The sequence below is a fragment of the Watersipora subatra genome, chromosome 2 (genome assembly GCF_963576615.1).
Source record: "Watersipora subatra chromosome 2, tzWatSuba1.1, whole genome shotgun sequence".
Lineage (NCBI taxonomy): Eukaryota > Metazoa > Bryozoa > Gymnolaemata > Cheilostomatida > Watersiporidae > Watersipora > Watersipora subatra.
In genome coordinates, this window is record NC_088709.1 from 38,188,533 (window position 1) to 38,216,190 (window position 27,658).

General features: G+C 36.5%; 1 protein-coding gene across 2 annotated transcripts in view; it reads left to right on the top strand.

Annotated features, from left to right (window-relative positions):
• Window positions 1–9,521: 9,521 nt before the first annotated feature.
• LOC137387658 (phosphatidylinositol-glycan-specific phospholipase D-like) overlaps window positions 9,522–27,658 on the top strand; it is an 80,876-nt gene continuing 62,739 nt past the window's right edge. The window contains exons 1-10 of one of the 2 annotated variants that reach the window (XM_068074140.1): window positions 9,522–9,644; window positions 10,617–10,672; window positions 10,776–10,854; window positions 13,385–13,482; window positions 14,717–14,827; window positions 20,624–20,730; window positions 22,035–22,142; window positions 23,902–23,929; window positions 24,472–24,611; window positions 25,934–26,129. In XM_068074140.1, the coding sequence (XP_067930241.1) occupies window positions 9,545–9,644; window positions 10,617–10,672; window positions 10,776–10,854; window positions 13,385–13,482; window positions 14,717–14,827; window positions 20,624–20,730; window positions 22,035–22,142; window positions 23,902–23,929; window positions 24,472–24,611; window positions 25,934–26,129 (1,023 nt within the window). In that variant the 5' untranslated portion in view covers window positions 9,522–9,544. Of the gene's footprint in view, window positions 9,645–10,616; window positions 10,673–10,775; window positions 10,887–13,384; window positions 13,483–14,716; window positions 14,828–20,623; window positions 20,731–22,034; window positions 22,143–23,901; window positions 23,930–24,471; window positions 24,612–25,933; window positions 26,130–27,658 lie in introns of those variants that run through there. The other variant, XM_068074141.1, reaches the window with a different exon arrangement.

A 27,658-nucleotide genomic window follows, 5' to 3' on the forward strand; every position in this document is an offset into this window, starting at 1 on the left:
GTAATAACTAGTATACTGATTTGATGGTAATAACTAGTATACTGACCTGTTGGTAATAACTAGTGTACTGATCTGATGGTAATAACTAGTATACTGATCTGATGGTAATAACTAGTATACTGACCTGTTGGTAATAACTAGTGTACTGATCTGATGGTAATAACTAGTATACTGATCTGATAGTAATAACTAGTATACTGATCTGTTGGTAATAACTAGTATACTGATCTGTTGGAAATAATTGTTGCACTCAGTATACTGTAATAAGCATCCAAATAAAATTGTTTTAGCGATCACATCGACTAGAAAAAACCACTAACGGGTCCATTCAGATATCCTTGCTAGTAAGAGTTGTTTATGATGAGATATGTTATCATAGCATACTATGTTATCATAGCAGACTATGTTATCATAGCAGACTATGTTATCATAGCAGACTATGTTATCATAACAGACTATGTTATCATAACAGACTATGTTATCATAGCAAACTACATTATCATAGCAGACTATGTTATCATAGCAGACTATGTTATCATAGCAGACTACGTTATCATAGCAGACTATGTTATCATAGCAGAGCTAGTCAAATCAGGAGCAATATCTTTGCATTACCGGTATTCATTTATGAATATTGAACGCTTGCGAATGTCACAGAATTCATTTTAAAGGTGATCCGCTTTCAAGCCTACGTGGATGTTAGCCTCGAGAATATTACAGCACAAATGCCACCTGTCAACATCTCACCAACCTAAACTGACACTTGGTCCTTTAATTAGCCAGTTTAGATTAATGATGATATGATGCTATTGTTTACCACCAGCTTCTCTCTTAATACTAAGACTTTCACTGCCAAGCCTTGGACGTCGACAAATGCACCAGCCAACTTATGCCGAGTGCACAGAAATTTTTTTGTAGTGAATCCGCTGTAGAATGTATTGCAAATTATTGACACCGGTAAACAAAATTGTTGTTTATTGTGTAACAATTGTGATACTGAAGTCTTTTACAATGCCAAGTAAGTGAACTGATGCATAGTTAACATATCAACTGTTAACAAATCAAATATAACATACCAAATGTTAGCAAACCAAATTTTAACATGTCAAATGTAAACATATCACATGTAAACTTATCAAATGTCAATCTTTGATATGCTAATATTTAATATGCTGTCATCATTAGTGTTTGGATACCCTCTGTTTGTGTGCTTCTAATTAACCAATCATGGACCATCACACATGTGGTTGAGCTGAATGCAAGTTGGAGATGCTCAGATACATACTAAGTGATTACTTAGAATGAATTAGCTTGTCTTGACAAACTGCTGTTTTGAGGAGTAAGATAAAAACTAAGATAAGAATATTAACATTAACATATCTTTAAACTGCAACTGAGGTTGCAAAAAGTCATATTGTAATGGCCTGGTCTGGTTAATGTGGAACTTTTGTAGCAGAGGCCACGGTAAATGAATTTCGGCATCTATATAACTTATCTATCTATAATCTGATCAACTGAAAACAATGAATGAGCCAGCAATGAAACTTGTTTTAGAACAAATAAAACTGGTTGGGCGCACAAATAACGCAATGTTTAGTTGCTGTTGTTGCCTAAGTTCTTAAGTTCTACTGAACTTTACTGCAGAGACTGGGCTCTGCTTAAACGTCTTTATCATATTTTCTTCTACAGAAATTTTTGGGCTGAATCCGTTATGATTACCAATGGAGCCACCGACATAACATCGCAGCCAAGTTGCATAGACGGAAGAGAACAACTCCCTTTCAATGCAGCTGATGCATCAGGCGCAGTGTGAATTGTGACAAGCTGTTGTTTTGCTCACTCCGCTTGACGGGGGACAACTCCGCAAAGACAACAGTTTGTCAAGACAGGCTAAGAATGAATGTGACCAATGAGAAATCTTAAATGTAACAAAAAATAATTTTAATGACTATTTGGGAGCAGGCAACTTTGTGTTAGTCTGACATAAAACACTTCATTCTGCTAAATGAATAACAGCATGCTTACAAATATATTTGTTTTGCTTGCATTTTTTAGTTGAATTTTGGTGTAATTTTCAAAAAGGCTTTTTATGCATGACAAACATGGTCTACAAAATGGCCACAAGAAACTTTGCACTTTTGTGATTTGTGTTTCATTTTGAGTTTAAATATTTACCATGATCAAACAGAAGCCTTCACAATATTAACCTTGCATTACACTTTTTTCCTGGTTTCAACCCGCCTTATAAATGGATTGTCGAATACAAGTACTGTAGGCCCCTATATACCAAACGATACTTGCGAATCCATGTTATAAAACAGAATTATGCAAAAAGCACCAGCACTAGCACTAGCACCCTGCACAGCTTACTAGCACCTTGCACAGCTCATTAGCACCCTGTACAGGTCACTAGCACCCTGTACAGCTCACTAGCACTCTGCACAGCTCACTAGCACCCTGCACAGCTTACTAGCACCCTGTACAGCTCACTAGCACCCTGTACGGCTCACTAGCACCCTGTACAGGTCACTAGCACCCTGCACAGCTTACTAGCATTCTGCACAGCTCACTAGCACCCTGTACATCTCACTAGCACCTTGCACAGCTCCCTAGCACTCTGCACAACTCACTAGCACCCTGCACAGCTTACTAGCACCCTGCACAGCTTACTAGCACCTTGCACAGCTCATTAGCACCCTGTACAGGTCACTAGCACCCTGCACAGCTTACTAGCATTCTGCACAGCTCACTAGCACCCTGTACATCTCACTAGCACCTTGCACAGCTCACTAGCACTCTGCACAGCTTACTAGCACCTTGCACAGCTCATTAGCACCCTGTACAGGTCACTAGCACCCTGTACAGCTCACTAGCACTCTGCACAGCTCACTAGCACCCTGCACAGCTTACTAGCACCCTGTACAGCTCACTAGCACCCTGTACGGCTCACTAGCACCCTGCACAACTTACTAGCACTCTGTACAGCTCACTAGCACCCTGCACAGCGCACTAGCACCCTGCACAGCTTACTAGCATCCTGCACAGCTTACTAACACCCTGCCCAGCTCACTAGCACCCTGCAAAGCTCACTAGCACCCTGCACAGCTTATTAGCATCCTGCACAGCTCACTAGCATCCTGTACAGCTCACTAGCACCTTGCACAGCTCACTAGCACCCTGCACAGTTCACTAGCACCCTGCACAGCTCACTAGCACCCTGCACAGCTTACTAGCACCTTGCGCAGCTCACTAGCACCCTGTAAAGCTTACTAGCACCCTGCCCAGCTCACTAGCACCCTGCACAGCTCACTAGCACCCTGTACAGCTTACTAGCACCCTGCTCAGCTCACTAGCACCCTGCACAGCTCACTAGCACCCTGCACAGCTTACTAGCACCCTGCTCAGCTCACTAGCACCCTGCACAGCTCACTAGCACCCTGTACAGCTCACTAGCACTCTGTATAGCTCACTAGCACCCTGCACAGCTCACTAGCACCCTGTACAGCTTACTAGCACCCTGCCCAGCTCACTAGCACCCTGTACAGCTTACTAGCACCCTGCCCAGCTCACTAGCACCTTGCGCAGCTCACTAGCACCCTGTACAGCTTACTAGCACCCTGCCCAGCTCACTAGCACCCTGCACAGCTCACTAGCACCCTGTACAGTTTACTAGCACCCTGCTCAGCTCACTAGCACCCTGCACAGCTCACTAGCATCCTGTACAGCTCACTAGCACTCTGTACAGCTCACTAGCACCCTGCTCAGCTCACTAGCACCCTGTACAGCTCACTAGCACCCTGCACAGCTCACTAGCACCCTGTACAGCTTACTTGCACCCTGCACAGCTTACTAGCATCCTGCACAGCTCACTAGCACCCTGCACAGCTTACTTGCACCAAAACAGATTGACTGAATGTGACTAACTTTCAAAAATAAAGAAAAAATCAAACACTCAAGATTTTCACTACGATAGTTTCTACTCTTTTCTAACCTTTGTATATACATAAAAAGAGCTTAGATTGTTTCAAATAATTGTTTGAACGTGCATGCGCAGTACCTTCCCTTCTTGAGGGAGTGCGCAGTACGTCCCCAATAAAATGCTTTATTACTCTACCTATAATGGCTTGAGGTAGCAGGCAGAGGAGCCATTATGAGCAGTTTAATTAGCACTTCCTTAGTTTTTGGTCAGTTAGGTTCACGCCTCACTAACCAACATCTAATAAAAGTACGTTAATAACAAGCATCATTACTATAGACATCGATTGACCAATTTGTATATGGGGCTGTCCATTAAATACTGAAAAGATTAATTTTAATTCTTTGATTTTATGTGTCAAAAAGCTTTCATTGCGTTTCTGCTGTGGCCTAGTGGTCTAAAACACTTGACCCGAGAACAAAAGGTCAAGATTAAATTCACAAAAAGACCACCGGTGGTAACAGAAATGACATCCAACCTTCAATTGCTCTCTACAACTGGACATGTCTCCAGTCCTCAAGGTTCCTTTGACACTGGACCCATATGTGTCCAGCCAAAATCACTGAGTCATGGTATTTTGTAATAATGGCTCTTAAAAACACTTACAGCCTCTGCTTGTAGTAAGCTAAGCAGGCATCACACTCTATTTTCGAAGAATTGCTGACATACACCACATTTTCAGAGATGGTACCAAAATATTTTGTAATATCTGCCATAACACAAATAGTGTTGCACTATATCTATGCTATAGCGCGAGTTTCACAGTTTACTGTTCAATCAGTGTTGCACGGGAGTGACGAGTAAACCAAAGCACCCTAATAATTGCTCATCTGGTTAAATCTACCCAGTGCTGTAAAGGATCTTGCTGTAAAATCATGTATGTTAAACAGTTTTTCTACAAAAAGATAGGTTATTGATCAAGGACTGAAAGTTTGATTGAAATTTCTGAAAGGGAATCTATGGCCATAAACATGGAAGATGACTCCAGATTATCTCAACGTTAGCAAATACCTATTTTAGTTTTTGTAACAATTTCTGGGTTTTTTTGTCAATTTTGATGAAAAACTGACAAATCTTGACATTTTTGTCAGTTTTTAACAAATATGGGTGAAATTCACTTATCTTTTACATTCTTTTCCTGTAGTCTACTAGCAATGTTTGAGTGAAGGTGTAGGACTTACATGTATTTGAAATAATACAGTCAGATGGCAGACATTTGAGTTTGGTTCCAAGCACCACAATAATTAGCATTAGAACAGGCCTTTGGTCAAGTGAATGTACAGTCAACTCAAAAATCAAAATGAATACATCAGAGAGTATCAATAATACATATTGATGAGGGAAACTCAATGCAATCTCTTCTGCAGTGTTCAAAAGGACATTTGGCCTAATGGAGAAGGGCGTTGTCAAGCCCGAATAGACAAGTCAAGGAAGATTGACTTAAATAATATTTTTTAATCAAGTAAAATAATTGCGAGAAAATATCCCATAAAACTCAGTGATGAACGTTCCTTATGCACAATACATAGTTTGGCTAATTGAGGGGCAGTGCCCAATTGGCAGGCGGTGAGCAGGGTGTGACTCACATAAATAAAAATCGCTGCAATTTAATACAAAAAAAGAGAAAGACCGCCCTAAATAAATTAGCGTTTTGACTTGCTGACTGTCAGCAAACAGCTGATTCCATGCTTTTGAGGCTTCAGACTGACGATGCCCAGATGCTGAAGTAGATGCTGGAAGTAACGGATCAAGAGAGTTTACTGGTGATTTTTGTATAATTATATATTTTAGGCTGTATCCAGTTGGTCAGTCTCTTCGCAGCTGTAATACGGGCTAAAGGACAACTGCCTAGAGGCTACATAGACATATTACAGATGTAAAATCCGAGAACAAGTACAACAAATTCAAAGAGAACAAGGCATTTAGTGCCAGAGCGTGTTGACAGGGAAAGAAAGCCTCCATGGCAGACACAGAGAGATGCTAAACGAAAGAAGCAGAGAAATTAAGAAAGCAGATGTACAGAAAGTTAAACATCAGACAGCTGCAACTCAACTACCAAAGTAAGAGCACAGGTTTTAGCGGGTGCACAAGCCTTCAATGCAAAGGAATTGTTGCCCTCTGCAGCGCTTCTGATGCCAACGTCCCGGTGATCGACTCAAACCACGTTACGACTAACTGCAACTTTATAAACCAATAGTGGGAGGATTTAAAAACAGGGCCAGGGCCTGGGCAAGGGCCTCAGAGTTCTTGTAGCATTCAGAAAGAAAGTACTTAGGCTATTTTGGTGAGATATAGCAGGGGAGGGAGCAAAGACGGTCATTGCATGAAAGTTGTCATATGAAACTACCATATTTCCTCACATTGACTATTTTATGAGTTTAACCTGCAGTACTCTTGATTGTCGAGTGTATGAGATGTAAAGCAAAGTGCAAGAAAAATTTGTTATTTGTTTGCTTGTCAATACAATAAATAACAATAAACATTCTGTAAGTGATTTATACTGAAAAAAGCAATAAGAAAAACCTCACAACTCATGTATATCTCAGAAGCATAGTCTAAGAACTCATGCCTCACAACTCATGTATATCTTAGAAGCATAGTCTAAGAACTCATGCCTCACAACTCATGTATATCTTAGAAGCATAGTCTAAGAACTCATGCCTTACAACTCATGTATATCTCAGAAGCATAATCTAAGAATTCATGCCTCACAACTCATGTATATCTTAGAAGCATAGTCTAAGAATTCATGCCTCGCAACTCATGTACATCTCAGAAGCATAGTCTAAGAACTCATGCCTCACAACTCATGTATATCTTAGAAGCATAGTCTAAGAACTCATGCCTCACAACTCATGTATATCTCAGAAGCATAATCTAAGAATTCATGTCTCACAACTCATGTATATCTTAGAAGCATAGTCTAAGAACTCATGCCTCACAGCTCATGTATATCTTAGAAGCATAGTCTAAGAACTCATGCCTCACAACTTATGTATATCTTAGAAGCATAGTCTAAGAACTCATGCCTCACAACTCATGTATATCTCAGAAGCATAATCTAAGAATTCATGCCTCACAACTCATGTATATCTCAGAAGCATAATCTAAGAATTCATGTCTCACAACTCATGTATATCTTAGAAGCATAGTCTAAGAACTCATGCCTCACAAATCATGTATATCTTAGAAGCATAGTCTAAGAACTCATGCCTCGCAACTCATGTATATCTTAGAAGCATAGTCTAAGAACTCATGCCTCACAACTCATGTATATCTTAGAAGCATAGTCTAAGAACTCATGCCTCGCAACTCATGTATATCTCAGAAGCATAATCTAAAAACTTATGCCTCACAACTCATGTATATCTCAGAAGCATAGTCTAAGAACTCATGCCTCACAACTCATGTATATCTTAGAAGCATAATCTAAGAACTCATGCCTCACAACTCATGTATATTTCAGAAGCATAGTCTAAGAACACATGCATTGTTACTTTACAGGCTCTGAAAGAAGAAATCTGGTAATGGAAACTAAAGAACAAGTGGTCTAAGGAAAGTAAGGGAGATGAGAGACGATTGATTTTATATTTGTTTAGAGTAGCCAGTTCGGTTCACCCTTGAGAGGGCAGACAACCCTCAGCCTTGACCTCTCTGCATGTGTAGGCATGTTTAGAAGAAAAAAGAAAAGGTTGATGAAGTTCTTGTTGATAACTACCTTCTTAATTAAGCTCCTAGCAAGTAAATCTCTGATGAATTTCTAAGGTACCTACCTTTGCACTTATTAAAAATTTGTTGGTAGTTTTTATAATAAAAACATTAGTGTGTGCTATGATAATATTGTAAGCTATGAAAGTCATATACTTTTTTTTTGTCATGCCAGAATTGCCTGCATTTTTATATTAAACGTATAAAAATATTGGTTTAACATACTGTATTCAATAAATCAATTGGACAATAATCAAAAATATTAGCAGCGTGCTTTTACTACTGCTCGTTTCCTTGATTGGAATTTCTAAAAAACCGAAGGCCAACTTCCAAATACATGAATTAAAACCAGTGTTTGCTCTGCAACCGTATTGTCAACTAGTAATGTAATCATTGAGATCTGCTCTTCAGTCCCGTCAGTTGTTTTGTGCATGGGCATTAAGCTGCCTGACAGATGTTAGAGACCATTCAAAGGAATGGTGTTAGATATATGTTTAGACTGAGTCCCGCGAATAGTGTTACTGATTGCATAAAAAAATAACATCCAGAAATTGGGGGAGAGAGAAGGGATGAGTTAGATTGAAAGTTTTTAAAGAAATAGAGTTTGATCTATACAATATGTTAGACCTAGTACCAAGTACTCTATATATCTTTTAACCCTTCCCACAACGGCCCTTCATTGGGCAAGATCGGCAAGTGAAATGGTTACCTAGCTCTGTTAGACTGGACATGTTGCAAAATGCATCCCTTCGGGTTAATCGGATAGTTCCAGAAGAAGCCTTTGATAAGTGTTAGGGCCACCCAAGGTAGCTTATAAAAACTAGTCCTGGTGGTGTGTTTTTCTACTAGAGCATGAGAACACTACCAAGCATTGTCACCCCATGACAGAAGCATGGCATTACTACTACAATGGCCTATTAAACCCACATCTTAGAATAGTTCAATACAAATACACACTTTAATAGAATGGCACCAGACATCACATGTCCAGAAGTTCTTACTACATTTAACCTACTGTATAAGACAATGTTAGTTATTCATTTAAAATGTTTTCCAATTTATGTCTATGTAATACCTTTGGGCGTGTTAGACTGATTTGAATATATAAGGCAAGTGAAAAGAGTAGCTTTTTCCTTTGATGTGCTTGGGCTTTGTGCACAAGCACATTAAATGAAGCATTCCATTAGGTGAACTGTACAAAAAAGAAGCTTGAAATGGCCTCACATGTGTCTTAATTAAGCCAACACAGCATAAAATGTGCAAAGAAATCTAGTACAGTGCTCATAGACATAAATACTTCACAATACTAAGACCATTGATGGTTATAAAATCTTTGCTGAGAACGAGGATTATAGTATTTGTTGAATATAGTAAAACTATTATTTTCTATTATTTTAATCTATTCACTATGACATTTTCTTTCAAAGTAACATAGTATTTTGCTGTAACTTTGTTACGTGAAGTTGAGAAAACTCTTAGACTAGCCGGTCTTGACAAACCGTTGCTTTTTGCGGAGTTGTCCCCGTCGAGCGGAGCGAGCGAAACAGCGTTGTCTGTTTTGTTGCAAAAGGATTGCAAAACAGCAATGTTATTCTGTTCGTTCCAGTGCACGGGGGGACAACTCCGCAAAACAACAGTTTTTCAAAACAGGCTAAGAAAACTCCCGCTCGGCTGCAAACGAGTTTTAGTAAGTTGTTTTCTCTTTTATAAGCGCGTATCAGGGATCTACTAACGCGACTTCTCTGTCTAGCTGCTGTTCTTCGCGTGTAAACTGGCGATAATTTAATGACTCGTGATATGTACTCTGCTAAAAACGAAATCCGTCCAAAACAATTTAGCGAATGAAACCGTCAGGGAGCTATGGAGTTTTATTCAGTATTTTTCTATACAGTGCTCATTGCAGCGTCTGTAACCTTACACCATGCTGGAGCGTGTGGTATATTTACTCACGTTGAGATCGGTACGAATAGATATTAATTCAGTTTGCCATGGCGATGTTATACGCTATGTTTTGTTATTAAAAACCATGCCAGACTAGCGAAAGGACGACTGTGAGACTCGGCAAAACGTCAACAGATATCATCAGTACTTGAATTATCATCTGATCTAACTTACTTTTTACTAACCGTGTCTATCAACGTTTAACAGTTTATTGCTGCATTGTAAAGTTGAATATGTGTAACCTGTTAGCATAGTAATGTTGTGGTAGATTGCGACCGCAAACTGCGCGTTATTGATGTTTTCTGTTGTCTTTGATTATTTTGTGGCTTTGGCCAATTGGTTATCCTACTTTTGGTAAAATCCAACATTGGGACGGCGTTCTAAAAAGAAAACGTATTAAAATAGTGTTGCGGAAGTCAGCGCTGTGTTGTGGAAGTCAGCGCTGACTAGCCAGTTGCACGTGGGTTCTGCGTACAAGTTGTCTTACACTGGATAAGTAATAGCTCTCGTGTACAACTGTAATGGCTGCAAGCGATGTAACTGGTCGAACAGTTTGGCTCTCTATCATCCAAGCTCTATAAGCCTGAAACGGCGGAGAACATTCAAGTACAGTACAATACATTCAAGCGTAAGGCCGAATTGATTATACAATAATAAGTACCCAACAGTTACACATGTGAATGCAAAAATGTAAATGATGTATGCATGCATCTAGCTGTGCAGAGGTTAAAATCAATGTTGCTGCCTTGCTGTTCTGGACAGTTGTTTAGTTCTTTACTTTGTTGTTCGCTGGTTCACTCGAACTCCTCTTTCATGCTCACTTTGTTTCTGTCTCTGGATAGCTGGACGCATATGGCGATTAAGAAAGCTGGCTCAGCAAATTCGTTACAACAGTAAACCTAAATCTATTTAAGAATTCTAGCATGAATGCTCTGCGGAATGCCATTTTTTGTAAACTTTAGTTTGTGATTGTATGTCATTTATATTACAGCTCACATGGCTGCTACAATGTATAATGGGGGTAATCACAGTATAGACTATAAACAGGTACGTTCACTTCATGAGTGATTGATCACACACTTGCTGGTCATTGTCAATATTTTCATTGCTCTCATTTTGACCTCGCTAGTAATCTATTTTGCTATTGCAGCTAATCATGAAGCATCAAGATGCTTTTCAAGCTGGCAGTACATATCCTGACACTTACTACACGAGCCTCTGTTCTCATGGTACTTACACTACACTAGCCTCTGTTCTCATGGTACTTATACTACACTAGCCTCTGTTCTCATGGTACTTATACTACACTAGCCTCTGTTCTCATGGTACTTATACTACACTAGCCTCTGTTCTCATGGTACTTATACTACACTAGCCTCTGTTCTCATGGTACTTATACTACACTAGCCTCAGTTCTCATGGTACTTATACTACACTAGCCTCTGTTCTCATGGTACTTATACTACACTAGCCTCTGTTCTCATGGTATTTATACTACACTAGCCTCTGTTCTCATGGTACTTATACTACACGAGCCTCCGTTCTCGTGGTATTTAGACTACACTAGCCTCTGTTCTCATGGTATTTATACTAAATTAGCCTCTGTTCTCATGGTATTTATACTACACTAGCCTCTGTCCTCATAGTTCTTATACTACACGAGCCTCTGTTCTCGTGGTATTTATACTACACTAGCCTCTGTTCTCATGGTATTTATACTACACTAGCCTCTGTTCTCATGGTATTTATACTACACTAGCCTCTGTTCTCATGGTACTTATACTACACTAACCTCTGTTCTCATGGTATTCATACTACACTAGCCTCTGTTCTCATGGCATTTATACTACACTAGCCTCTGTCCTCATAGTTCTTATACTACACGAGCCTCTGTTCTCGTGGTATTTATACTACACTAGCCTCTGTTCTCATGGTATTTATACTACACGAGCCTCTGTTCTCATGGTACTTATACTACACTAGTCTCAGTTCTCATGGTACTTATACTACACTAACCTCTGTTCTCATGGTATTTATACTACACTAGTCTCTGTTCTCATGGTACTTATACTACACTAGTCTCAGTTCTCATGGTACTTATACTACACTAGCCTCTGTTCTCATGGTATTTATACTACACTAGCCTCTGTTCTCATGGTGTTTATACTACACGAGCCTCTGTTCTCATGGTACTTATACTACACTAACCTCTGTTCTCATGGTATTCATACTACACTAGCCTCTGTTCTCATGGCATTTATACTACACTAGCCTCTGTCCTCATGGTTCTTATACTACACGAGCCTCTGTTCTCGTGGTATTTATACTACACTAGCCTTTGTTCTCATGGTATTTATACTACATTAGCCTCTGTTCTCATGGTACTTATACTACACTAGCCTCTGTTCTCATGGTATTTATACTACACTAGCCTCTGTTCTCATGGTATTTATACTACACTAGCCTCTGTTCTCATGGTATTTATACTACACTAGCCTCTGTACTCATGGTATTTATACTACACTAGCCTCTGTTCTCGTGGTATTTATACTACACTAGCCTCTGTTCTCATGGTACTTATACTACACTAGCCTCTGTTCTCATGGTATTTATACTACACTAGCCTCTGTTCTCATGGTATTTATACTACACTAGCCTCTGTTCTCATGGTATTTATACTACACGAGCCTCAGTTCTCATGGTACTTATACTACACTAACCTCTGTTCTCATGGTATTCATACTACACTAGCCTCTGTTCTCATGGCATTTATACTACACTAGCCTCTGTCCTCATGGTTCTTATACTACACGAGCCTCTGTTCTCGTGGTATTTATACTACACTAGCCTTTGTTCTCATGGTATTTATACTACATTAGCCTCTGTTCTCATGGTTCTTATACTACACTAACCTCTGTTCTCATGGTATTCATACTACACTAGCCTCTGTTCTCATGGCATTTATACTACACTAGCCTCTGTCCTCATGGTTCTTATACTACACGAGCCTCTGTTCTCGTGGTATTTATACTACACTAGCCTTTGTTCTCATGGTATTTATACTACATTACCCTCTGTTCTCATGGTACTTATACTACACTAGCCTCTGTTCTCATGGTATTTATACTACACTAGTCTCTGTTCTCATGGTACTTATACTACACTAGCCTCTGTTCTCATGGTATTTATACTACACTAGCCTCAGTTCTCATGGTACTTATACTACACTAGCCTCTGTTCTCATGGTATTTATACTACACTAGCCTTTGTTCACATGGTATTTATATTTACAGACTTCATTATTCTACAATATCTAAGAATAACAAAACCCTTTTTCATATTTTTTATAAAATTTAAAAATTATAATATGTCCTGTTAGTCTTGACAAGAAAGTTTTGTGTCTGTATTATGAGTTCTATTATGATATTCTTGTCAGAACTTTGTCCCATTTTAGCCATTTTGGAGAGGGATTCTTGCGATGGCTGCGATGAGCTGTTCGTTTTTGAGATTTTAAGAGCTTGTAATCACATTTCCACATAGTTCGCACCTACATCACAGTAGAGTAAGACATGGTGAATCTTTTCATACCAAATAACTGTAATGTTGTTTTGTTGCAACTGAATTTTGTTGCAAGTCAAACTTTAAATAACAATAATATGTTAGAGAACATTATATGATCAATATATGTTAATTATATAATTAGCTAATATATAATTATATTTGTACGATAATATATAATATTCGTGTTATATAACACAGGGGACTATCATCAGGTATCTGAAGACACCCACTGGACTGCCTTCACTAACATAAGCATTGAGTATGTCAGAATGAATTTTCCCCCACCTTGGTCAGAAGTGAGTTATACGATTACATAGGAATGCTAGATACGTAGGTGATATGATGCATATAGTCTCGTATTGTATGAGTGTTTGAATTTCATGTGAATACTACATGAATATTTTTATTGAGGTTCATACCAACTCATTGGTGTGGCTTTGTTGTATGTTTTATTAGAGCTAGGGCTCATCCCAACTCATTGATGTGACATTGTTGTAGGTTTTATTTTAGCTAGGGTTCATACCAACCCATTGATGTGGCTTTGTTGTATGTTTTATTTTAGCTAGGGTTCATACCAACCCATTGATGTGGCTTTGTTGTATGTTTTATTTTAGCTAGGGTTCATACCAACCCATTGATGTGGCTTTGTTGTATGTTTTATTTTAGCTAGGGTTCATACCAACCCATTGATGTGGCTTTGTTGTATGTTTTATTTTAGCTAGGGTTCATACCAACCCATTGATGTGGCTTTGTTGTATGTTTTATTTTAGCTAGGGTTCATACCAACCCATTGATGTGGCTTTGTTGTATGTTTTATTTTAGCTAGGGTTCATACCAACCCATTGATGTGGCTTTGTTGTATGTTTTATTTTAGCTAGGGTTCATACCAACCCATTGATGTGGCTTTGTTGTATGTTTTATTATAGCTAGGGTTCATACCAACTCATTGATGTGGCTTTGTTGTCGGTTTTATTATAGCTAGGGTTCATACCAACTCATTGATGTGGCTTTGTTGTAGGTTTTGTTATAGCTAGGGTTTATACCAACTCATTGATGTGGCTTTGTTGTAGGTTTTGTTATAGCTAGGGTTCATACCAACCCATTGATGTGGCTTTGTTGTATGTTTTATTATAGCTAGGGTTCATACCAACTCATTGATGTGGCTTTGTTGTCGGTTTTATTATAGCTAGGGTTCATACCAACTCATTGATGTGGCTTTGTTGTAGGTTTTGTTATAGCTAGGGTTCATACCAACTCACTGATGTGACTTCGTTGTATGTTTTATAAATACTTTTATTATAGCTAGTTGTACATCTGGCACAGTATGGATCGTCAGGCAGTCATCTTGTTCCTTGAAGCTTTGAACTTTAGACTTCTGCAGGAACAGCAATTTAGTCCAGTCCTAAGGACTTCACATATCCTGTTAGCTTGTGATTATGTGACTTTCATGCATCAGCAATGAAATACGTAAAAGTCTATTAGTATCTATCTAAAAGTATATTTACTCATGCTTGACTACTTATTGTTTAGGAGACTGAGAAGCTAGTTGTGTTTATGCTTGGATTCGTCTCCCATCAAGTAGCAGACATTACCTGGCATAGCCTTGGTATCAGGCAGGGTTTTATCAGGACCATGGCAGCTGTAAGTCCTATTCAGAATATTTTGTTTGGAGCACAGGCTCTTCTTTGTTCTCAAATCTCGATTCACATTGTATTTGTTGCATTTTATCATAACTGTGTACAGTCATACCTCAACATACGAGTGTCCCAACATACAATAAGTTTGAGATATGAGGAAAATGGGTGGCGGAGTATGTAGAGGTCGTTTACGAGAGCAGCATCGCTTGGTCTTTGTCAAAGGATTGAAAAGGTTTTAAAGAGGTAAAAATGAAGGTGAAAGCGGGTCGGTATGTAAGGCAAAAGAGCCCAAAGAAGATAATAAAAAATTAAAACGAAGCTAAAATTAGAATCAAGTTTAGTGTAAGATTAAAACTTGTGGTGTTTGATAAGCTAAATTATCACACCCCTGTTAGCCGCTACCATCCGTCTCGAAGGCAAGATCTCCATGCAGTATTATACACAATAATGCTACATTTTGTTGCAGATCATAACCACTAAATAGGCATCTGTTACTTTGTCAGCGTAGGTGGTAAATAAGGACAATTAAAAACACGTTTTTTTACAGTAATATCTTGTTTTCGGTGGTCTTTTAGAGGATGAGAACGGATTAATTTGTATTTAGTTATTTTATATGGGAAAAGTTGATTTAAGATATGAAAAAACTCACACACTAGGTCAGTCCTGGATTACGTTAAGCTCGTATGTAAACATGTGACTGTAAATGGAGTTTTAAGTTGCTGTAACTGATATATTATGTTTTACATTGACTTTTTTTATTCTTAGATTATTTATTTTATTTTTATTTTGTCTACTTTGGCAGCTGCACAACCTATATTTTTTGTGCAGACAACTCCGATCACGTAGAAGTTCTTATGGCATCATAGATATGTTACCTAATGTAGGTTTTGTTACCAAAATTGTGTCAGCAATTATTATTATTATATTACTTACATAATATTATTATTATATTACTTACATAATATTATTATTATATTACTTACATAATATTATTATTATATTACTTACATAATATTATTATTATATTACTTACATAATATTATTATATTACTTACATAATATTATTATATTACCTACATAATATTATTATTATATTACTTACATAATATTATTATTATATTACTTACATAATATTATTATTATATTACTTAATATTATTATTATATTACTTACATAATATTATTATTATATTACTTACATAATATTATTATTATATTACTTACATAATATTATTATTATATTACTTACATAATATTATTATTATATTACTTACATAATATTATTATTATATTACTTACATAATATTATTATATTACTTACATAATATTATTATATTACTTACATAATATTATTATTATATTACTTACATAATATTATTATTATATTACTTAATATTATTATTATATTACTTAATATTATTATTATATTACTTACATAATATTATTATTATATTACTTACATAATATTATTATATTACTTACATAATATTATTATTATATTACTTACATAATATTATTATTGCTGACACAAAACCTTCTAAACCTTCATCATAGGAAGAATTTTGTGAATCAGAAATGCAAAAGTTCCAATAAAAATTCCGATATATATAATATATATATACATATACAGTCAAACATGGATAACTCGCCCACGGATAGCTCCAACACATGGTTAATTCGAACGGTTTCTTTGGTCCGTTCCCACGTAATGATAAATTGCCATAGATAACTCGAACTCAACATTGTTAACTCGAACTGTTTTTTGCCCAACGGCTACCGAAACGGTTGTTATCGCTTTAGAAAATCACTTTATTCTAAGCCATAGAGGTAAACCTCAACTTTTCGTAATTCATAAGTTTCGTTATTACCACCATCGGCAAAATATTTTTGTCAACGACTTTTCTAAAGGTTTGGTGAAATTTGATTTATACCAAACATCCGCTTAACGATCACCCTTCGAAAGCGAGGTAAAGTGAGGTAATCTTTGCATAAACTTCAAGAAAAATCGGCAAAATGGGTAAAACGCTCAAAAGAAAAAGATGTCTTTTCTTTTGAGCATTTCAACAACGATCAAGTTTTGCCAATGTCAATCTAAAAAACGTCCTGGCAATAACATCACCTCAAACAACGAACCAATCTCAAGTGATAGAAAAATCTCTATACTTTTTGATAAAAACGTTTTAAACTTTACATTAGAAGCATTTAATTTGAAACAAGCCTTTTGTGCTTTTGATTTATATTATAGTTTGTATATGTACATGTATCTACTAATAAATAAGTAAATACATGGACTTGTGACAGTGCTCTGATAACATGGACGCTCTGATAATTCGAACACTTTCGCTCGGTCCCGTGAAGTTCGAGTTATCATGTTTGACTGTATATATATAATAGCTATATACCTATGTATATTTCTCAAAGTTGGTCGTATGTGTGCGCATCCAGCTATTGCTATTAAAATCTTTAAATTAAAATTCTGCGTTCTGATGTATTTGAACTCACAAAAAAGTTTTTTATTTAGGCGCTCTACCACTGAGCTACATAAGGCATCTTGCTCAATGACGTTATCATATTCCATATACCGTATGCCCACGCTAATTATTTTAGCATTGCTCCCATGAGTTACGATACTCCTGTTAAAAAATATTTTTTTGTCAGATTTAATTACTATATCTGGGGTCAAGGCCAATTCTTCTCACACGGACAATTATATTATGAAGAGCCTTGACATTCTCTCTCCGTTCGGTCAAACAGACAGTACGATATCTCATTTTTACATTTGCACCGGTATTGAGAGGTACCAGTATCGTCGTATTCAAAGTTTTGATGGAAGGCTTCTGGTGGAACAGTAACCTTTTTTATACACACACATTTTTATGCAATAATTGTTATTATTAATTCTACATATTCAGGATTTTTATTTTGTTTTCTCAGCTCGTATTGATTGTATCATTACCGAATCATCTTTTATTGTAATCGTAGCAAAACAGACTTAATTTAGCTATTACTTGCTAATTATTTCACATTTACATCTAAACCCTTTTATAGTTATTTTATTTTTTTAATTTATTTGACCTGCACAAAATATTTTTCTCATGATATGAAGTTTGAAGGTTGCAGTTGTTTGACTAAGTTTAAAAACCTTTACAGTTGTTTTTATTTTCTCTTAAATTATTTCAATTACACACAATTTATATGTAGTTTGAAAGTTAGAATGGTAAATGTTGCTATATGTTAAATACAAATTACTTTTCTGTGCAAAGACTTTTATTATTCGGGCAATGCCGGGTAGTACAGCTAGTATCTCTATATATACGTAATATCTGTATATATTTCTCAATGTTGGTGTTCCGTTCCAGCTATAGCTATTGAAATCTTGGAACAAAGAATCTGTATTGCAGAAGATTTGATCACAGACCCTCTGGTTCGCCATTCCGATGCCTTACTATTTCAGGCCATATATGTCGCTATATGGAAGCTAATAGGCTATCGCTTTGAGGCAGGACGCGAAGTGATGGGGTAGCCGTAGCTCTTATTAGTTAGCTTACTCAAACTATCCATTGGCAATGTGCCAGGCTAATAGCAAGTGACAGGCAACTCTCATTACCTCTCATTGTTTATAAGCTGATTATTAATACCCGGACAATGCCGAGTAGCACAACTAGTATCTCTATACATACATAATATCTCTATATATACATAATATCTCTATATATTCATAATATCTCTATATATATATAGTATCTCTATATATACGTAATATCTCTATATATACATGTAATATCTCTATATATACACGTAATATCTCTATATATATGTAATATCTCTATATATATTATATATAATATTTCTATATGGTAGACGCCCCTACAATGTAAATAATCTGTTCCGAGGATTTTCATGTTATATGAAGCGTAAAATACAGTAACTGTGGTATTATTGGTTTACATCAACAATTTATTCTCATCACTTTCATTTGGCTTAGGGCCCATGGTTATGGTAATTTTACATCAAGTTAACTTGGTGATTTACATTGACATGCAAGGTGTGCACTCCCCTTAATTAAGGGGAGTACACACCTTCCATGTCAATTTAAATCATCAAGTTAAGGAGAGTACACACTTTCCATGTCAATTTAAATCATCAAGTTAAGGAGAGTACACACCTTCCATGTCAATTTAAATCATCAAGCTAAGGAGAGTACACACCTTCCATGCCAATTTAAATCATCAAGTTAAGGGGAGTGCACACATTCCATGTCAATTTAAATCATCAAGTTAAAAGGGGAGTGCACACCTTCCTTGTCAATTTAAATCATCAAGTTAATTAACCGGAGTGCACACCTTCCATGTCAATTTAAATCGATCTTGAGCTGTTTCTTTACACAGCAAAGTCTATGCTGCAAAGAAAACAAGAAAATTTATTGTAAAATTGTATATGGCTAAAATAAAGTGAAAGAAAATACATCTTTACTATAATAAGAGCGGTGTCTGTCTTTCCGCCCGTCTCTCCGAAACCAGAGTTGAGGTTAGGCTATAAGATAGCTTTCAACGAGGCTCCAATTTACGACATTCAGACTGGTCGACCGACACTCTAACACCTGCACCAATCGAACACCTTTTAGTACTTCTGAATAATTATGCAGCTACTTATTCTCTCTGCGTTATCAGGACACCTGACGATCTCTCACTGTACACTAGACTGCCAGGGTACTCATATACATAATAGAGATACACCTTCACGTCATTTCCTCTCCAAAGTGTGGCAAGAGAGAAAATGATATTATCAAGGTTAACTATGACACTCTCGTTATTTGAATCGAATTTGAGAATTCGCACTGACTTGACACTTTTTGTTATCTGGAACTTCTTATGTAATACAGAGTGTAAACTTTACTTGAATTCTTTGAGTTAAGTGTAATTTATGTGTCTATTGTAGATATGCTCACTCTATGTAATATCCCCATAGACATACTCACTCTCTGTAATATTCCCATAGACATAGTCATCTCTGTAATATTCCCATAGACATGGTCACTCTATGTAATATTCCCATAGACATGCTAACTCTCTGTAATATCCCCATAGACATAGTCACTCTCTGTAGTAACCCCATAGACATGCTCACTCTCTGTAATATTCCCATAGACAAGCTCACTCTCTGTAATATCCCCATAGACATGCTCACTCTCTGTAATATTCCCATAGACATAGTCACTCTCTGTAATATCCCCATAGACATGCTCACTCTGTAATATTCCCATAGACATGGTCACTCTATGTAATATTCCCATAGACATGCTAACTCTCTGTTATATCCCCATAGACATTGTCACTCTCTGTAGTAACCCCATAGACATGCTCACTCTCTGTAATATTCCCATAGACATGCTCACTCTCTGTAATATCCCCATAGACATGGTCACTCTATGTAATATTCCCATAGACATGCTCACTCTATGTAATATTCCCATAGACATGCTCACTCTATGTAATATTCCTATAGACATGCTCACTCTCTGTAATATTCCCACAAACATACTCGCTCTATGTAATATTCCCGCAAATATGCTCGTTTTATGTAATACCTCCATAGACACGTTCGCTCTTTGTAGCATCTACACACATATGTGAGATGGATTTGAAAGTCTATCGGTGTATATACCATATGTAACCTCAACTTTGCTTCGCCACACAAATCCATAATCTATCAAGTTGACTTGCTGTTTAGGTCTCCATACCCAAGTGCTACTTACTACTCACTCTATCTTGGCAGTCCCATCTGCTCTATTTGTGTTTCAGGTAGATTTTCATGGAGTTTATGACACCTCCCATTCTGCTGCGGATTTCGGTGGTGATGTAGTGAATGCATACAGGGGAGACTACTCCTATGTACACGCTACTCAATGGTAGGTATTTTCATCGCTGACCATGCGTAATTCTGAGATTTTGAAATGCTGATTATTGTTAGTCTGTGTATATAATTGAGTGATATACCTTTTATGTCTATAGATTAACAGAAATTCTTGACGCAAAGCCATACACCATGCTTAGAGAATTCTCAAAAGGGTTGTTCATTAATCATATAATCTTGGTCTTGAAGTTGAGAATAAGACATATACTGTATAATAAATATAATACAAGTATAATTATATAATAATATTTATAATAAATAGTATATTTACTCTTCAGCTCATATGCAATTAAACCTACAGACTGATGCTGACAGGCTCAGCAGTGAGCTTGTTGGATGTCTGAAGTCATTCTAAGGTTACTGACCTTTGATAACCAGAGTTGACATTGTACACATTGTACTTGTACAGTCTGTCAAACATAGACTATAACTGTGATTAACTTGTCTCTATGGCTCATATGACTCTATTTACCTGGTAAGTTGTTAACCTAGTACTAGAGTTATACCTGGTAAGTTGTTAACCTAGTACTAGAGTTATACCTGGTAAGTTGTTAACCTAGTACTAGAGTTATACCTGGTAAGTTGTTAACCTAGTACTAGAGTTATACCTGGTAAGTTATTAACCTAGTACTAGAGTTATACCTGGTAAGTTGTTAACCTAGTACTAGAGTTATACCTGGTAAGTTGTTAACCTAGTACTGGAGTTATACCTGGTAAGTTATTAACCTAGTACTAGAGTTGTACCTGGTAAGTTGTTAACCTAGTACTAGAGTTATACCTGGTAAGTTGTTAACCTAGTACTAGAGTTATACCTGGTAAGTTATTAACCTAATACTAGAGTTGTACCTGGTAAGTTGTTAACCTAGTACTAGAGTTATACCTGGTAAGTTGTTAACCTAGTACTGGAGTTATACCTGGTAAGTTATTAACCTAGTACTAGAGTTATACCTGGTAAGTTGTTAACCTAGTACTAGAGTTATACCTGGTAAGTTATTAACCTAATACTAGAGTTGTACCTGGTAAGTTGTTAACCTAGTACTAGAGTTATACCTGGTAAGTTGTTAACCTAGTACTAGAGTTATACCTGGTAAGTTGTTAACCTAGTACTAGAGTTATACCTTGTAAGTTGTTAACCTAGTACTAGAGTTATACCTGGTAAGTTGTTAACCTAGTACTAGAGTTATACCTGGTAAGTTGTTAACCTAGTACAGAGTTATACCTTGTAAGTTGTTAACCTAGTACTAGAGTTATACCTGGTAAGTTGTTTACCTGTTAGTAAGAGTTATACCTTTACTGCAGGTATGTTCCTGTTGACCATCTGAATAAAATATACCAACTGTATTATAAGAGACTTCTACTGCCTGTTGAGGTGATTGAGGAATGCACTGCTCTCATATATCTTGCAATGTAAGTTTGCTGTAATTTCTAAACCTAAAATTGGCTATTATAGATTTAGAGTAGCTACATGTATTTGATGTTATATTTAGCAGTGTCTCACTGGTGTTCATACTAGGTAAGACCATAGACGCAACACACAAAGATATGGTATGATAAGCTATGGTTAGGTCTATGCATTTACTGTCCATAGTTACTGATCACCTGTAACAGTCTCTACCTCAGCTAATGGCTTGTCCACTAGAGTCATTTACATACATAATGACAGAGTTGTCTAGAGATATTTACATACATAATGACAGAGATTTCTAGAGATATTTACATACCTAATGACAGAGATGTCTAGAGATATTTACATACATAATGACAGAGATGTCTAGAGATATTTACATACATAATGACAGAGATGTCTAGAGATATTTACATACATAATGACAGAGATGTCTAGAGATAATTACATACATAATGACAGAGATGTCTAGAGATATTTACATACATAATGACAGAGATGTCTAGAGATGTTTACATACATAATGACAGAGATGTCTAGAGATATTTACATACATAATGACAGAGATGTCTAGAGATATTTACATACATAATGACAGAGATGTCTAGAGATATTTACTTACATAATGACAGAGATGTCTAGAGATAATTACATACATAATGACAGAGATGTCTAGAGATATTTACATACATAATGACAGAGATGTCTAGAGATGTTTACATACATAATGACAGAGATGTCTAGAGATATTTACATACATAATGACAGAGATGTCTAGAGATATTTACCTACATAATGACAGAGATGTCTAGAGATAATTTAATGGAAATGCCAGTGACGATATTCAAGTGACACATTTGTTAAAAGGTCCTTTGATGCAAAACGTATTCAAAAGAAAACAAAAACAATACTATTAGATGTTAAGTGTGAAATTGCTAGTTCTGGCTATTCCTTCTAAAGGAATTCATCTTTTGACTCTGACAATTTCAATCAAATTTTAGTTATTTCTGGTGATATTCCGACTTAACTGTTTACTTGTGCCATTTTGGTAGCATTGTTTATCTTGTGTCCCTTCAACCATCTGACATAATTTACTAGCCAGGTTTGTCAACTGTTTTTCTGACAAACATGAGCAGCATATACTTATGTCTGTACTACTGTGTTTTACTGTAGGAATGCAGCAGCCTTGTTATAATATATACATGTATAAGGGTTTTAGCATCGGCTTGGGCCATACAGACTCCTATTCTATACAACTATACAGCTATACAACTAATGAGAGCTAAGGAGGCTTTTTAAAGTTTTCAATGACTGAGGCTAATATTATTCTTGAATGTGTCTAGCTGCTTGACCTTACGCATTGTTGTGACACGTAAATCCACAGATAATAATGAATTAATAGCTGCATTTTGTTTGCAAACTCATTGCAGTTGTTCTCTCTTGCTGTACTTGGAGGAATTTTGGCTCGCTGTAGTGAACATAGCGATTTTGTATTAATTGCAATCTTTCATCTTAAAGAGAATTTAGAGTACATGATATTTTCTGTTAAAATTATATTTTGCCGCACCAACAGATCACTTGCAGTTGCTCTTATTGTTACTGAGAAATACATACCACTCATACCGCTGACAACATGTTAAGCCTGCTATTGAATGCCTCTTCTATCGTTAGTAATAGAATTCCCTTTGGGATTTCTAGTGTGCAACCCACAACGTCAAAATTGTTTCTTTCATGGCTTCTACGTCATATTCTGTTTTTTAGCTTGGGGGAAAAATTGGCATTAGCAGAGGTAAGTTTTTTTTTGCACTCATTCTAAATTTTTGTCAATAGTTAAATTTTTACTTCCTATCATTCTGTTACTTCCTATCGTTCTTTTACTTCCTATCGTTCTGTTACTTCCTATCGCTTTTTTACTTCCCATCGTTCTGTTACTTCCTATCGCTCTGTTACTTCTTATCGCTCTGTTACTTCCTATTGCTCTTTTACTTCCTATCGTTCTGTTACTTCCTATCGTTCTGTTACTTCCTATCGTTCTGTTACTTCCTATCGTTCTTTTACTTCCTATCGTTCTGTTACTTCCTATCGTTCTGTTACTTCCTATCGTTCTTTTACTTCCTATCGTTCTGTTAATTCCTATCGTTCTGTTACTTCCTATTGCTCTGTTACTTCCTATCGTTCTTTTACTCCATATCATTCTTTTACTCCATATCATTCTTTTGCTTTCTATCGTTTCTTTACTTCCTATCATGTTTTTACTTTCTATCGTTTTCCTTTTTGTTGATTCTGTCAAGATTTTCTGACCATCGGTTTAATTGCTATGCAATTACCTAGGTCTATGCAGAGACAGCTGTTAAAAGCCCCTTTCTCACACAAAACCTTGATTCATTCTTTCTTGGAGGGATGTATGATATGGCTCTTTGGAGCACGAGCATCTGGGACAATGTCATCTACTTATTGGAGCATGGTTTTAGGTATGACATCGGTAATTATATTTCAGGTACATCTGAGACTAGTCACTAGTACTTCAGGTACATCTGAGACTAGTAACTAGTACTTCAGGTACATCTGAGACTAGTAACTAGTACTTCAGGTACAACTTAGACTAGTAACTAGTACTTCAGGTACATCTGAGACTAGTAACTAGTACTTCAGGTACATCTGAGACTAGTAACTAGTACTTCAGGTACAACTTAGACTAGTAACTAGTACTTCAGGTACATCTGAGACTAGTAACTAGTACTTCAGGTACATCTGAGACTAGTAACTAGTACTTCAGGTACATCTTAGACTAGTAACTAGTACTTCAGGTACATCTGAGACTAGTAACTAGTACTTCAGGTACATCTGAGACTAGTAACTACTACTTCAAGTACATCTGAGACTAGTAACTAGTACTTCAGGTACATCTGAGACTAGTAACTAGTACTTCAGGTACATCTGAGACTAGTAACTAGTACTTCAGGTACATCTTAGACTAGTAACTAGTACTTCAGGTACATCTGAGACTAGTAACTAGTACTTCAGGTACATCTTAGACTAGTAACTAGTACTTCAGGTACATCTGAGACTAGTAACTAGTACTTCAGGTACATCTGAGACTAGTAACTAGTACTTCAGGTACATCTGAGACTAGTAACTAGTACTTCAGGTACAACTTAGACTAGTAACTAGTACTTCAGGTACATCTGAGACTAGTAACTAGTACTTCAGGTACATCTTAGACTAGTAACTAGTACTTCAGGTACATCTGAGACTAGTAACTAGTACTTCAGGTACATCTGAGACTAGTAACTAGTACTTCAGGTACATCTGAGACTAGTAACTAGTACTTCAGGTACATCTGAGACTAGTAACTAGTACTTCAGGTACATCTGAGACTAGTAACTAGTGCTTCAGGTACATCTTAGACTAGTAACTAGTACTTCAGGTACATCTGAGACTAGTAACTAGTACTTCAGGTACATCTGAGACTAGTAACTAGTACTTCAGGTACAACTTAGACTAGTAACTAGTACTTCAGGTACAACTTAGACTAGTTACTAGTACTTCAGGTACAACTTAGACTAGTAACTAGTACTTCAGGTACAACTTAGACTAGTAACTAGTACTTCAGGTACATCTGAGACTAGTAACTAGTACTTCAGGTACATCTTAGACTAGTAACTAGTGCTTCAGGTACATCTTAGACTAGTAAAGTTCTAGTACTTCAGTTTTATTAAGCAAATTATAGCAGATGTAATACTAATATCCTTTGTGATTACTATTTACTTTTGTTTAAAACTCTTTCCTGCAGCGAAAACTGTACTACTCCTGAGAATCCACTTTACATAAGATGTTTGCGAGGTGAAGTCACTACGTTACCACCATCCATCAAAGGCGCGCACAGGGTTACAGTGCCAGAATATCGATACTCACTTGGCAAGGAGGCTTTGTTAACGAAAAGGACGCCTTATGGTCTGCTGCTTTGGCCTGTTGGAAATGTTACTGAGGTAAGACCTGTTTTTTGTAAGTTTTCTGTGAGTGCAGGTCAAGTCTTCTCTCTTATCCTAATAAAAGATAGTAGGCATGAATGTTTTTCTAATATATAAAACTGTAAGATCAGTTGAGCATAATCTTAATAATGCTATATCGGTGTTTTTCTATTTTGAGTCATGACCAGATAAGAGAGTAAGTGCAAGGATATATTTCGCTGCTCTGAGAATTCATAGCAGTTAGTTGCTCTCTCTCTCTCTCTCTGGGTGGCTTCTTCATTACGGTGGCTCAAGTTTCTCATTGCAAGTCATACTTCTGAATTAATAACAATCTTTTTTGGGTCGAATCAGTTAATAAATTGTTCAGATAGCACATCATATCTTCCCTCTTCTCCCTTTACACCTTGTCTCTAGAGCCGCCTATTTCTGGTATCGGTGATATGGAGCTCGAGTATCTGCATTTGAGCCATTTTGGAAAGGAATTCCAACCTACGGCGTTTTCATGATGGCTGTTATTAACTGTTCGTTTTTGAGCTTTTAAGAGCTTGTAATCACATTTCCACATATTTGGCACCTACAACACAGCAGAGTATGGCATGGTGAGTTTTTTTATACCAAATAACTGTAATGTGAATTTTGTTGCAAGTCAACCTTTAAACAAGGCTAACGCTTCTGATACTTTCTGCAGATCAACTCTTGAGTCTAGAGCAGTATTTGAGCCTGTCATGCTAACAAGCATATGATAAGCTTCAAGTTTCTATCACTCACCCATCGCATCCTCGTTCTATTACATAATTTATTTCATGCTTATTGCTTGATCAGTGTCAGCATAGCTGATACATCTTTTTTCATAGTTCGGATGTAAATATCAGGTGTCATATTTCCCATTTACAATGATGAAGTTACTATAGCTTATGACAAACGAGAAAAGTATTTTTATTAATTGGTATGAAACTAATTTAGGCGGACAGGCCGTAAAATTAGCTCCACTACCGATGCAGCTACGGTAACTTGTTACCTTTTTTGATCGTGTTGGGAAGCTAATTTTTCTCCTACTATTATATTTATATGTTGAATTGTAAAATTTATATAAATAATGATAATCTTTGAGCTTATTTAATGAAATAGTTCTGCGTAAACTATATTATAAGGTTTACTTAAACACTGTTCTCATCTCAGTTTACGAGTCAATATGGGCAAATTTATTTTATTTATTATTTATAATGTCCAGTAAAACTAAACTGGTCTAATAATGGTATTGTTTGGGGAAAGAAGAGACTTGTCACAGAGAGCTCTAATGCACCTATAGTAATTATTAATTACAAAAACATTAACTCGTCTTGTCTAAATTTGTCAGTACATTAACAGTATTTGAATATATGCGATTATTTTATAAATAAGAACAAATAAGTAGTACATATATATTTTCTGTAATAAGATGAACACTTCATTTATGCAACAGGAAATGATCGGTATCTGCATTGAGTTATTTTTCAACAAGATTCTGTAGATTGGATCTTGCAGACCTTTTTACTCCCTTGAATGTA